The sequence below is a fragment of the Ptychodera flava genome, chromosome 16 (assembly GCF_041260155.1).
Source record: "Ptychodera flava strain L36383 chromosome 16, AS_Pfla_20210202, whole genome shotgun sequence".
Classification (NCBI taxonomy): domain Eukaryota; kingdom Metazoa; phylum Hemichordata; class Enteropneusta; family Ptychoderidae; genus Ptychodera; species Ptychodera flava.
In genome coordinates, this window is record NC_091943.1 from 28329798 (window position 1) to 28342601 (window position 12804).

At 39.7% G+C, this 12804-nt stretch overlaps 1 protein-coding gene across 1 annotated transcript in view; it reads right to left on the reverse strand.

The window, feature by feature from the left end:
* LOC139114488 (low-density lipoprotein receptor-related protein 6-like) overlaps positions 1–10629 on the reverse strand; it is a 23389-nt gene extending 12760 nt beyond the window's left edge. Inside the window, exons 1-5 of the mRNA XM_070676258.1 lie at positions 10445–10629; positions 2894–3359; positions 2152–2304; positions 1315–1441; positions 794–941 (exon numbers count right to left, since the gene is read on the reverse strand). Of these exons, the coding sequence (XP_070532359.1) occupies positions 794–941; positions 1315–1441; positions 2152–2304; positions 2894–3359; positions 10445–10535 (985 nt within the window). The 5' untranslated portion in view covers positions 10536–10629. The remainder of the gene's footprint in view (positions 1–793; positions 942–1314; positions 1442–2151; positions 2305–2893; positions 3360–10444) is intronic.
* Positions 10630–12804: the final 2175 nt, after the last annotated feature.

The window sequence follows — 12804 nt, forward strand, 5'->3', positions numbered from 1 at the left end:
GGTTCGTATTCGTATAGACCCCGCCGACGCCTGAACTTTCGACGCACTGTGTACTCTCATGCGGTAGACATACGGTTTCCACTGCAACAAGGGGGTCAAGTGCAGTGTCCAGGCTTCCAAAAGTCATGTAATGAAATCGATATTTTCACAGACTACCACAATAATAATCCGAATAATATAAACACAAGAGTGTACCGCCTGCACATTCCGAAGGAATTACGTGAATGATTTGCGGAAACAACAAACTCGAAGCTGGTCGCGTTACCGTGAGTTCCGTAAGCATTGCAACCAGGGTCAGGCGCGACGTTTACAGTGTTCGCGCCGTCAAGATTCAGTCGATATTTGTTCCTGAAAAATAGCGTCTCTTCGGCTGAGGTAAATTTCTAGGCCTATGCTATCTTTGAAATAGTGTATAACTTTGCGGAAGGTACGTGTAGACCGAGAGGTTGTCTGGCATTTGCTCCATACACGAACGAACGTGAACGCCGTGTTTCTCGCTCACGCGACTGACGACTGGAAATGATTGACAACTTGCGCACGGCGTATTAATATTACTTCTAAAAAGTAGTTCAAAAGTTTAAACGCGGAATCGTCATGAAAAACTTCTTTTACTTTACAAAAAATATAAAGTCTAATATTTTTCTTCGTTCAGATCGGAAAATGACGTGACGTAATGACCGTGTCACCACTCGTCGACGAGTGGTGACACGGTAATTACGTCAGGAGTATTTTCCGAGCTGAACGAAGAAAAATATTAGGGAATAATATCTAAATATCCAAAGATTTGGCTTACCGCTTGCCCTTGGTTGATTTTCAGTGGAATAAAAAACCACGCCGTTTGGAACATCTGTCAGGGCCAGTGTGTGCACGTCTGCTGTGACATCATTTGGTACAATATGTAAACGGTCATTATTTCTATCCGTGACGAAAAATCCGAACGCCTTTGAAATAGACCATGAAAAGAAAACATCTTTTATGACCACGGGGCAAATTTAACAGCCTATATCATTCATATCATTTTGCCTTGAGTCAGTTTCTTCAATCTATAACTCAGTTCCCAGATGCTAAATACGTTTTAGCAACTGCAGCTCTTATGTGTTTTGATGAGATTAGACGAGAAAAATAGCTTAAAATGGTTATAACATTTAATGTCATACGCATTATGCATACATTAATAAACTTCTGAACGACCATTCTTCGTATAAATTGCGCAGTGTTTAGAGTATTCTGGTTGGGAAAAAGTAGTGAGCGGTGTGTCCAATCATTTATCTCTCAGGTGACTTATAATTTACCGTGTTCTAGCGTTTCACTTACCGGATCTAAAGCCAAGGAGAATAAGTCCCCAGACGTAACGACCTGCCTAACTGCTACCGGCTTAGCGTTTTGGACATTCAGGTCAAGACTCCTGATAGTACTTTTCAGGCTGTCTGCCCAATACAGCCTAGGTGTATTGTCATAAAAAGAATTGAAAGTCGGATAGGAAGGACGTGAAATTTACATTGGAAATTCCACATAATACCATTTACACAAAGTGCATAGATAAGTGTCATATTGGTACGTATATCAAATGACTCATTGACAATTGCTGAGTATGTAATCCTTACCGAAGTTGAATGCGAAAGAGAGACAACAACACATCCGGCCACTGATCCTAGTTTTACAAAATTCGAGAATATTTTGATTTTAAACTCATTGTAAGAATAACCTAATACATATATCAATGTGCATAATGCAGAAAGACACCAAAAATGCGCAGAAATAACAGGGCAGAAAAGCAAACCGTACATTCTCGTAATGTGTCCATGATCATACAGTAGGCCGGCACCCAGAAACATTAGAAACATCTCCACGTGCCAACAATCGCATAAAATTAGTATGGTCATCATTCTGTTTGAAGCAATGCCAATGGCGGTACCTCTTTGTTTTTGTTTGCTAACAAATTCTACAAAATTTATCTCGAGAAGTGGATGTTTAACATTTGAAAGGGTAAACCTAGGATAATAAGATTTGAATTAAGGGGCGAATAGCGCTGTAAACACTGTTTAGCTGTCATGGCAACATACCTCAGCTTATTATTACTTAATGATTTAAAAATCTATTTCAACTATCCATCATCAAATATTTATGGGAAGAAACCTACTCGTGCATTACCTATTTTTGCTATAGTCTATGGTCAGAGCGATCGGCCTGCCGATGTCTTCTGGAGTAAACGAGTTCTCATCAAGTAGGATCTTCCGGTCCTCCCCAGCAAGACTAGATCTTTCTATCTTGTTCATTCTTCCAATATCACTCCAGTACAGGTAGCTGGTCAAACGACAGTGAGAAAACTACCGATGTGAGTCAAAGGCCCCGCTATCAAACACACTTACAAAAAGGCACATTCCGTTTTGCCGAAGAATCGGAAATGTTTACAAAAATTGAATTCGGAAAAAGGACAGTATAGCTCAGCAGCTTTCTACGTTGTGTTCGGTTGTAATGTACAAGGTTGTAATGTACAAAGTTGTAATATGCTAGGTTGTAAATGTACAATAATTTAGAACTTAACTGCGTTTACAACGCAAGCAAGTGACAGTTTTCTTGCTTTCTATTAGTTCGTGCTGATCACGCACACAGATTCAACTAACTTTTTAATATAAAATAATTCGCGCATAGTTTAGGATTATATCCTGAACCGTTAAAATACTGATTTTGTAATCTCAGAGAACATAGAGATACATTGCTATTTCGATTATGTTATACATTTGTAGATGGTGGTGATGACAACGATTAAGATTATCATGGTGCAGTGCTTATGGTGGTCGGCATGGTAACACAAGTTATTGTAATGACGGCAGCGATGACAATGAAAGGATGACGATGGAGCTGGTGACGTTGATAAAATTGTCACGCATACCCTGCCACGGGATCGCATACAATGCCTGAGGGATGGTCCAAGCCACTCGTTACCAGCGATCGGTAGAACGTGCCATCAAAAGTCGAGACTTTTATCCAATTATATACCGCATCGGTCCAGTAGGTGTTATTGGCCAACCAGTCCACACATATTCCATGTACAGTTGTCGACGTACCGTGGTACATCGTCCATTCGGTCGAGTTAGCGCCCTCTAATGTTCTTCCGATAATAGCATTGGAAATTGTTTCGCTATAAAACACTCGCGTATCGTCGTAATCGAATGAAAGTGACTTAAATTCTTCAAGGAATCCGGTATGGATAAAATATTGAGTTATTGCCCCAGACTGATCAATCTCGTCGTAAATCTGTCGTCCAGTACCATTTATATAGGTGATAGATGTCGTCAAAAGTGAATGACTAGCCAGGATGACTCTAGGATGCTCGTCTTCACTGACAGCTTTTGTATCTATTGGTTAAAATAGAAAGGTACAAAAACAAAACACTTCAGCTTACATAAGAAGCAAGCACTCTTTAGTTTCTGTCATTTACCTTCAAAATCAATGAGCTTTTCGCGATCACGAACACTGAAAGAGTGATACTTTTCCGGATGCAATCATGGGTCATGGAGCGAGGGTCACGCTCACCAACACTTGCCAGCGCCCTCATGTGTTGGTGACAAAAATCATTGACTGCGACGCCCATGTAGGAGAGAAGCAATTGACTGCGACGCAGACTTTGAATGCGGACACATATGTCAGAGAGAAGCAATTGACTGCGACGCAGACTTTGAATGCGGACACATATGTCAGAGAGAAACAATTGAATGCGACGCTAACATTGAATGCTGACACACATATTTCGGAGAGAAACAATTAAATGCGAACACATATGTCGGAGAGAAAAAATTGACTGTGACGCAGACATTGAATGCGAACACATATGTCAGAGAGAAACAATTGAATGCGACGCTAACATTGAATGCTGACACATAAGTCGGAGAGAAATTCTAAGTCGGGGAGAAATTACTACATACGAAGAACACGTAGTTTTGGCCGGGCCACCAAAGTCGGGGAGATTTATCGTATGAGATCAAATTTCATGTGTCCAGGGCATGCAATTTTTATTTGCCTATAATATTTGTTATCCCTTTGACCTTTGTCGTCAAAGTTCTGTGTATATAATTTTAATAATAGCTATGGCACTCTAAAACGTCAAACGCGTAAATGTAACTAACCTCATTTTTTCGACGTCAATAGCAACCACAGAGTTCTAAATGAGTGTTTCGCACAAATATATTTGCTCCGATGACGAGTGTATTGCTGAGTCATTGAAGGAAGTAACAAGACAAAAAAAGACACAAAGGGAACCAAAACTTCGAGTTACAATTTGTCAGCGTTTTTATCCGTTTGTTTGGGGGCACTGAAGCGGGAAATAGCACAGATTACGTCCAAGACAATTGCCATGAATGTCATTGTACCAAAGAGACTGTTCTACGTTGTGTTCAGTGCACGATTGGTGACTCTGCCGTACCAAATATGTGGGGAGTATTTGCAAAGTGACATTAAGTGGTCGCAGTGTCAAGGCCATGAGTTACATTGCAGCCACAAGTCAGCTGTCGTGTCGTGTAGTTCCTTGACAAAAGGCACTTTAATTCACCATTAAACAAATGAGTTATAATTATTGTTAAGAAAATAAGAATATTGTCTTCTTCCTCTCTCTGACAATGCCCAAATGTAACTCGTTAACTCAACGAATCGTGAGTAATATTCAATGTGAATTCTAGTGAAGACCAAAATAGGTCGGTCAAGAATGAAACCTAGACGTATTAGACAATACTGTCTGAGAGGAAACCGTGATCTGCAAACAAAAAAAAATGTTGGAAAAGTACTTGACAATGCCTGTCAATACACGACAAAAAGTTACAGTAAATCGAGCTTTAATCAGGACAAGTAAAACAGCAAATTTCCAAAATTCTGAACAAGAGGTGTTCTGACACGCCCTTCTGCGGTACTTTGAACAAAACCAAACGTTTAAGGATGATCGCAACTGCTTTTCTGAGTCGATATGTAATGAGAAAATAACTCTCCCGCACACTGGTTCTTTCCTTTCCCCATACAACGGAACAAGACTCGCTACTACTCTCCCCACGACAAAAGCCCAAAAGATTCCCTCCTACAACTGGAAACTCCCTATTGTTCTCTCTAAGCCATAAACTTTTGCCTTTTCCACCTTGCAAATCACAAAAACAATCGAATCCTCTTCACCGCCCACCCGCCGGACTTCCTTAAAATTGCCGAACAAGAGAATAATATTTCCGCGCCGCTAACCGGTCCGTGAATCGCTCTTTTTCAAAAAGCTTCTCAGTCTGTCCCCATTTACTCAAAATTATTCACACATCAGTGGTCTATATTTGTAGACCTGAAGTGATAGATTATCTCGGGAAATGAGTTTCAACAACAACGCTTTTGTTTGATAAGTTCTTTATTTTCCATCGGCGTTTGCAGAGGTCTACTTGAGAGTTTTTTCCCTTCTAAGTTCCGTGTTGTATATGGCGACGGCGCCTGCAACGTAGTTTGGTAAACTTGCATATTTGCCGATATTCACTCACCAATGTGGAATTTTACAGCTTGCATTAAAAGTGACCAGTAAAACAATTAGTTAACCATTTAGTTCACCTTTCTTTTGATTCTTGCGGAATAACTTAGATGTGAATTTTCTGGAACTAAAATTATTGGCGAGTCGGTAGTAACTTGCCATATTGCTCATGGAAATAACTTACAATACTGCCGCCTTTTGTTGGATTTATCGAGGAGGGAGGCGGACGCATCCACTCGTAATCAAATTATCGCCGTTATTGTAAGTTGTTCAGCGTTAAACAGGGAATTTATTTGACAGTCTCAAGTTGTACAAAAAGAACCATGTTTGTATTCTTCCCTTGAACCAACACGAAAGAAATAAAAAAGGGAACCGCTAGCTTTGCCATTGCCATGCGTTTTGCGAGCAAAATGAGCTTTCGGCAACATTTCGGACTGAAAGATTCCAATAGGCTTGAGTTGTATTCTCTTCGGTAAAAATTGTCATGTCTGTTATTACCCTGTGGAGCAGCAGACAGTTTATACCGCGACTTCGTCTCAGTGGCTGAATGTTTGAGTCATCAACAAGGATTGTAACGCCCTACTAAAGTTCAATCAGATTCATGTTTTTGTCCAGACAAATTATTCTTTCCTTATTAGCATAAATATGAAATATTATTATATCTCCGTACGGACACGTCAAGAAATGTTGGTAAATATTGATTTGGGTAATTTATTTCTATAGTACCAAACTTGGCGAGTTGACCCCATATTTTTATTCTTAATTTGGTAGGAGATTGGCTAAAAGGTTAATTGAGGAAAGTTTGAGCAAAAATTTAATCTTGCATATTCGAGGCGCACACTACCTTAATCTATATATGTATGATTAACCGACCCCCATTACCGACAATATCATTTCACGGCACACGATGCTCGACTGTCTAAATGGAGTTTTAAAAGAGAAACGACGAGCATGAACAGGAAAGCGAGAAATACAACATGATAAAATTCGACAAAGCGTCAAACAAGTTGTGTGGACTTTGCCATGGGTCGTACAATCTGTGGAAATGCCCTAATTTAAACTACAGGTAAAGTTATTTAGGCTATGTTTGCTTTACCTCAACACTGAGTTTTATTGTTCTTGCTATATATCATATTAACAAACAAACTCGTACACACAACTCTGGTTTGACGTTATGAGTCGGACCTATGTCCTTGGATACATATTGTGACGAGAACCGAGTCCAGTTGCGCTTTTAGCGTCCAAATGTCTGTCTTTCATGCAAGTTCTTTCCGTCATTGCGAGTCGGACGTTGTTGATGAATTGTTGAAAGATTTTGTCATCTAAAGGTCAATACATGGTCAGATGATCAAGACAATGCAAACGCTAAAAGCGCAACTGGCTATTGTGACTTGGTTCTCGTCACAATATGTATCCAAGGACATAGGTCCGACTCATAACGTCAAACCAGAGTTGTGTGTATGAGTACCAGAACCTGAATACTCCGAATGCATTCGGAAATCGCATTCCACGGTGACTGAGACATCTCGAAGTTGAGCAGTCTGCCTCATCCAAAGTGGTTCTCCATAAAGCCGCTGACATTGTTTGTTAATATGATATATAGCAAGAACAATAAAGCTCAGTGTTGAGGTAAAGCAAACATAGCCTAAATAACTTTACCTGTAGTTTAAATTAGGGCATTTCCACAGATTGTACGACCCATGGCAAAGTCCACACAACTTGTTTGACGCTTTGTCGAATTTTATCATGTTGTATTTCTCGCTTTCCTGTTCATGCTCGTCGTTTTCTCTTTTAAAACTCCATTTAGACAGTCAAGCATCGTGTGCCGTAAAATGATATTGTCGGTGATGGGGTCGGTTAATCATACATATATAGATTAAGGTAGTGTGCGCCTCGTATATGCCAGACTAAATTTTTGCTCAAACTTTCCACAATTAAACTTTCAGCCAATTTCCTACCAAATCAAGAATAAAATTAGGGGTCACCTCGCCAAGTTTGTTACTAGAGAAATAAATTACCCACATCAATATTTACCGACATTTCTTGACGTGTTCGTACGGTGACATAATAATATTTCATATTTATGCTAATAAGGAAAGAAATAATTTGTCTGGACAAAATTATGAGTCTGATTGAACTTTAGTAGGGCGTGTTGATGACTCAAACATTCAGCCACTGAGACGAAGTCGCGGTATAAACTGTCTGCTGCTCCACAGGGTAATAACAGACATGACAATTTTTACCGAAGAGAATACAACTCAAGCCTATTGGAATCTTTCAGTCCGAAATGTTGCCGAAAGCTCATTTTGCTCGCAAAACGCATGGCAATGGCAAAGCTAGCGGTTCCCTTTTTTATTTCTTTCGTGTTGGTTCAAGGGAAGAATACAAACATGGTTCTTTTTGATCACTTTGAGACTGTCAAATAAATTCCCTGTTTAACGCTGAACAACTTACAATAACGGCGATAATTTGATTACGAGTGGATGCGTCCGCCTCCCTCCTCGATAAATCCAACAAAAGGCGGCAGTATTGTAAGTTATTTCCATGAGCAATATGGCAAGTTACTACCGACTCGCCAATAATTTTAGTTCCAGAAAATTCACATCTAAGTTATTCCGCAAGAATCAAAAGTAAGGTGAACTAAATTGTTTTACTGGTCACTTTTAATGCAAGCTGTAAAATTCCACATTGGTGAGTGAATATCGGCAAATATGCAAGTTTACCAAACTACGTTGCAGGCGCCGTTGCCATATACAACACTGAACTTTGAAGGGGATAAAACTCTCAAGTAGACATCTGCAAACGCCGATGGAAAATAAAAGATACTGGGATTCAACAATAGTGCGATCGAAACTGTTATCTTCTTAAATGTGTCTTGGTTTCGTCGTATGGAGCGAAGAAAGGAGGTCATTTTGTTTGTTTAGGCTACACTTAGAATTACCATGTCAACAGGTGTCGCGCGCATGACATCGTTGTCACACCACGCGCTCACTACCTGTTTGGGGGTTGACCCTGCCGTGCGAAAGCCGGGTCGAATATTTGCTAGCGCTTGCCTAAAAATTACAAAAACTTTAACGAAATAAGGGCCAGGGATAATAACAAGATTCAAGATATTAGGTCTGTATTTAGCTAGTTACCCGAAATAACCTTGTTCCTCAGAGCCGTTCAAATTCTCATGTCGGCAACATCGCATCGTAGGCGGAGAGCAGCAGCCATCTTGTTTGTTTACTTTGTGTACTATAAGATTGCAAATGTACGGTAGTTCAGGAACACTCCAAAATCGATGACGTTTATCGTGCATATCTCGACGTTTACCGTAAAATATCACGTCTGATATTTTACGGTAAACGTCACTACGATGGGACGATATGGGCATTGTATATTAGAGGCAAAGGCATTCAATCCCCAGTATCAATTTAGGGAGAGGTGTTCTACGATTGCTTTAGGCTTTAATTAAAGCCACTTCATTTGGGCGTATTACAACCGAATACTGTCACCTGCTTGCTCGCCGGGTATTTTTAAATTGCCAAACAAGTGTAAAACATTATTCGGTCGTAAACGAATACTTGCCCACTCACCCTTTCTCAGCCACAGACACATTGACAAGTTCCGTTGCCCATCCGCCACGAAACATTTCTTTTTTTTTCGCGAAAACTCCCTGGGCTGTTCCCATTTAATCCTAATAACTCACTTATGCAGAAGTCTAAATTTTCTGACGTTAGTGACATATCACGAAATTATATTGTTAAAAGAACGCTTGTATCTGATAAGACGTCATTTTCCCCCAAAGAAAACAAAGCATATCGGCGATTGATCAATATTTACCTCAGTTTTTCGTGCTGTTTAGTTCCGTGTTGTATATGTCGTACTAAATCAGTGCAAGCGACGCAGACACACATAGCGTCCATGGTCGTTTGCCGATTCATCAAATAAAGTAAAATTTTAAAAACTTGGAGTAGATGCGCCCAATAAACAAAGTTTATTTTTTAAAGCAGAATCGCATCTGTGTAGCACAGCTACAACTTTTTGTCAATAAAATTTTAAAACGCAGTAAAAGTGACAAATAAAGGAAGTTCGCCTTCCTTTTAATTTTTGATTTATCAGAATCAGATTAGAGTACCACAGCTACAACTTCTTTCTGAATATTAGCAGACTAGAAATCAAGATCTTTGTGGTAGAAGTTGTTTTAAATGCGGAATAAAATTCCGGAAAGACACGGGCGTCGGTCATATTGAAGTCCGTTGTAAACAACGATATCGCTCATGGAAAAAACTCGGGGCCCTAGGCCTGTCACACCTTGACGATTTAGCCAGCGTATGGCGGCGTATCAAAATTTCTCTAAAACGCTGGCTTTCTGAACTAACGATGTATTTTCTCAATTTGGACATATACACTGCGTATTCATAACGTACTCATAGGTTAAAATACGTTTTGGGTACTTAGACAATTATCTCGACGCATTTCGACTTATGAGTTAACTTACAAGCAACATGTGTGGACGTGCGTTAAGGTGAGCGCATAACATACGTACAACGTATGGCCGCGAGTGCGGGACGTATGAACAATGTCATACGCTGGCATACGTCAGAAAGTTTTATGCATGCACAAAAGTTTTCGACGACTTCGCCGTACAACGACGTATACCAGCGTGCTTCAGCGTGCTCTTAATTTATACAAAACTTACCCATAACGTATTTGACGTACGCCCAGCGTATTCGCCAAATTTTTCATACGTTGGCATACGCTGGCCAAAACGTCAAGGTGTGACAGGGCCATTAGTAATAAAACATAGCCTTGATTGTTGGATTTCTGAAAAGAAGGCGAGGGGCCATCGAATCAGCATCGTAATCAAATTAGCATCGTTATGCTCCGTTCTGCGCTTAAAAGGATTCTCATAAAATCATTGAAATATTTTTCTAATAGAGATAAAAAAGAAACATAGAGCTGCATTCTTACCTTGAAATAACACGGCAAAAATGACAAGAGGAACCATTAGCCTCAACATCGTGACGTATTTTCGGCAGATAATATCATCTTTCCGTGACATTTTCTCAATAAGTCTGTGTTCACTGCAAAATTTGTCCTGCTACTGTTTCTTTGATATAGCAAACTGCACAGCGTGACGACTTGGTCGAAATGACAAGAAGTGACGCCCACTGACTAAAGTCTTCTCAAATTTCGACCAGACTTCGATACTTATCAAAACCACAATCTTTCCCTATTAGCATAATAATAGTAACCATGTATAATGGAATATATAATGGCACCTGAGAGCATTTCAAGTACTTTTCATTTCGGAAGAGGGTAGCCGAACGGCCAATGATATCGCGACTTTTTCGTCACGTGTCGAGGAGCATGTCATACAGATTTTGACTGACATTTGTTGAAATGCTAATCAGAAAAAAACCCTTTACATTCTCTGATCGTTCCACCCAATTGTGCCGCTTGTTAAGAGTAATGGTGGTTTCAGCAGAAATACCACCAATATATTTGTTGTAAAACTGCACAACGGGATAATGAGCCTTGTCGATAAGATAAGATATGAGGAAACTGTAAAGAGGAAATAGAAGTACCATGAGATTGAATATCGTTGTGTGTGTTGGTCATTCGATAATCGGGCTATCTTACAACGCGTCGATCGAGTTGTTTAAACACACAAATTTAAAATTTACGGCAACGCCCGGCCTAGGTTAAAACTAAATTCAAAATTAATCGGAAAATATTTCAACATTATGAATGTTTTTTATTGCTATATGCTGGTATTCAAATAATCCTTCGCTGTTACCAGTTTCAAGTTTACCGAGGAACAACGCTAGATGAGAGACTGATAAGATCTGCAAGTCGTAGAGTACAATAAGGACTATGCAGGTTCAAGCACACGTACTTTCAACTCTGGCTCATCATGAAAAGTAGGTCTTGCCTCAAGTTCTTGAATAGTTCGTGTGACGCGAAACAAAATTACAATATATCTCAAGTGGAGCTTCAAGTATTTGTATTAACTATAACATCTAAAACACGTATTGACAGTGCATTAACTTCCCTCAGTAAGAAGTTCATGAAAGGTCAACGTACAAACTTTTGAGTACTGTGTTTGTTGCACGGGTCAGCATCGTCAGGTATGAGCAAAAGTGCATTGTGGGTATTTTCTCAAACCTTCCTCAATAAAGTTTTCAACCATTTTCTTACCAAATCAAGAATAAATACCAGGCGTCACTGTGCAAAGTTTGGTACTAGAGAAACAAATTCCCTGACATTTACCGATAATTGAAATTCAAAATGACCGCCATTCCTGCGTTAGCTCTCAAGAAGAAATAAAATTTTAGATTTTCGTAAAACTAAGACAATGAAAATTTTCTTACTCCAAGAGCTTTAAAGTGAGCCAACACAAGACTTAGTGCTAGATCGGAAAAGAATCTGTCCCCGAGTCGGATTCTACCTTAATTTAAATCTTGCACTATCAAACTGTCTTTCAAAATCGTTCACAAGTATTATTAAAGGGAAAAAAGACACTCCAGAGAAAACGTGTTGTTTAGAACAAGCTTCAGCATGTAATACATTTGGATTCGAGGGAGATAAAGTTGTTGTTCATTTCATTGTTAAACCTAGCACTGTAAACATCAACCACACTGTCTTTCTGTGACTGGATATCAGATATCAGGTAACACTTTCTTTACACTTGTCATTTGACTTTGGAGTTTCATTGTTCATCACGTAGAGTTCTTGTTTGGCATAACCAGGTTAAGTGCCCGACCAAATGCAACAATTTATCTCTATACATATATTTACCAATTTGTCCAAAGACAAATGACACTTTTTCATTTTCTCGCTCAGAGAATGCCGCACGGTGCTGTTGCATTACAAAATTTAGACCCAGCACAAACGTTCATAACTGTCGGTCGTAGCTGTTGGTCTGAACAGAAAAATAGACCACGGTTTATCATCACCTTCTTATATTTATTTCCGAGGAGTAATCGATTGAAAGCATGGTAGTATTCAGAAAGAACGCACGTCCGTGGAAAGGCAATCAGCACATGTGATCTTCAGCAATTGATTGATAGTTCGTGACGGAGAAGAGCTGGGTCACAGTCGCTGGTGCGATGTAGTTAGGTACACTGTAAACGCCCCCTTCGACGTCAGGGGGTGTTCGCCAGTGTCTAACCTCATGCAAATGTGACATGAACCAAGGGGCGGAATATTTGTCTGAATGTGGTTGTCGGGATCATTATATGCGTCCAAACAGTTCGTGTGGAAATGTGTAAGGTTTCTTCTGTAAAGAACTTGGACTTGGAAAAGACTCGTGTTTATTGAGGCCAATC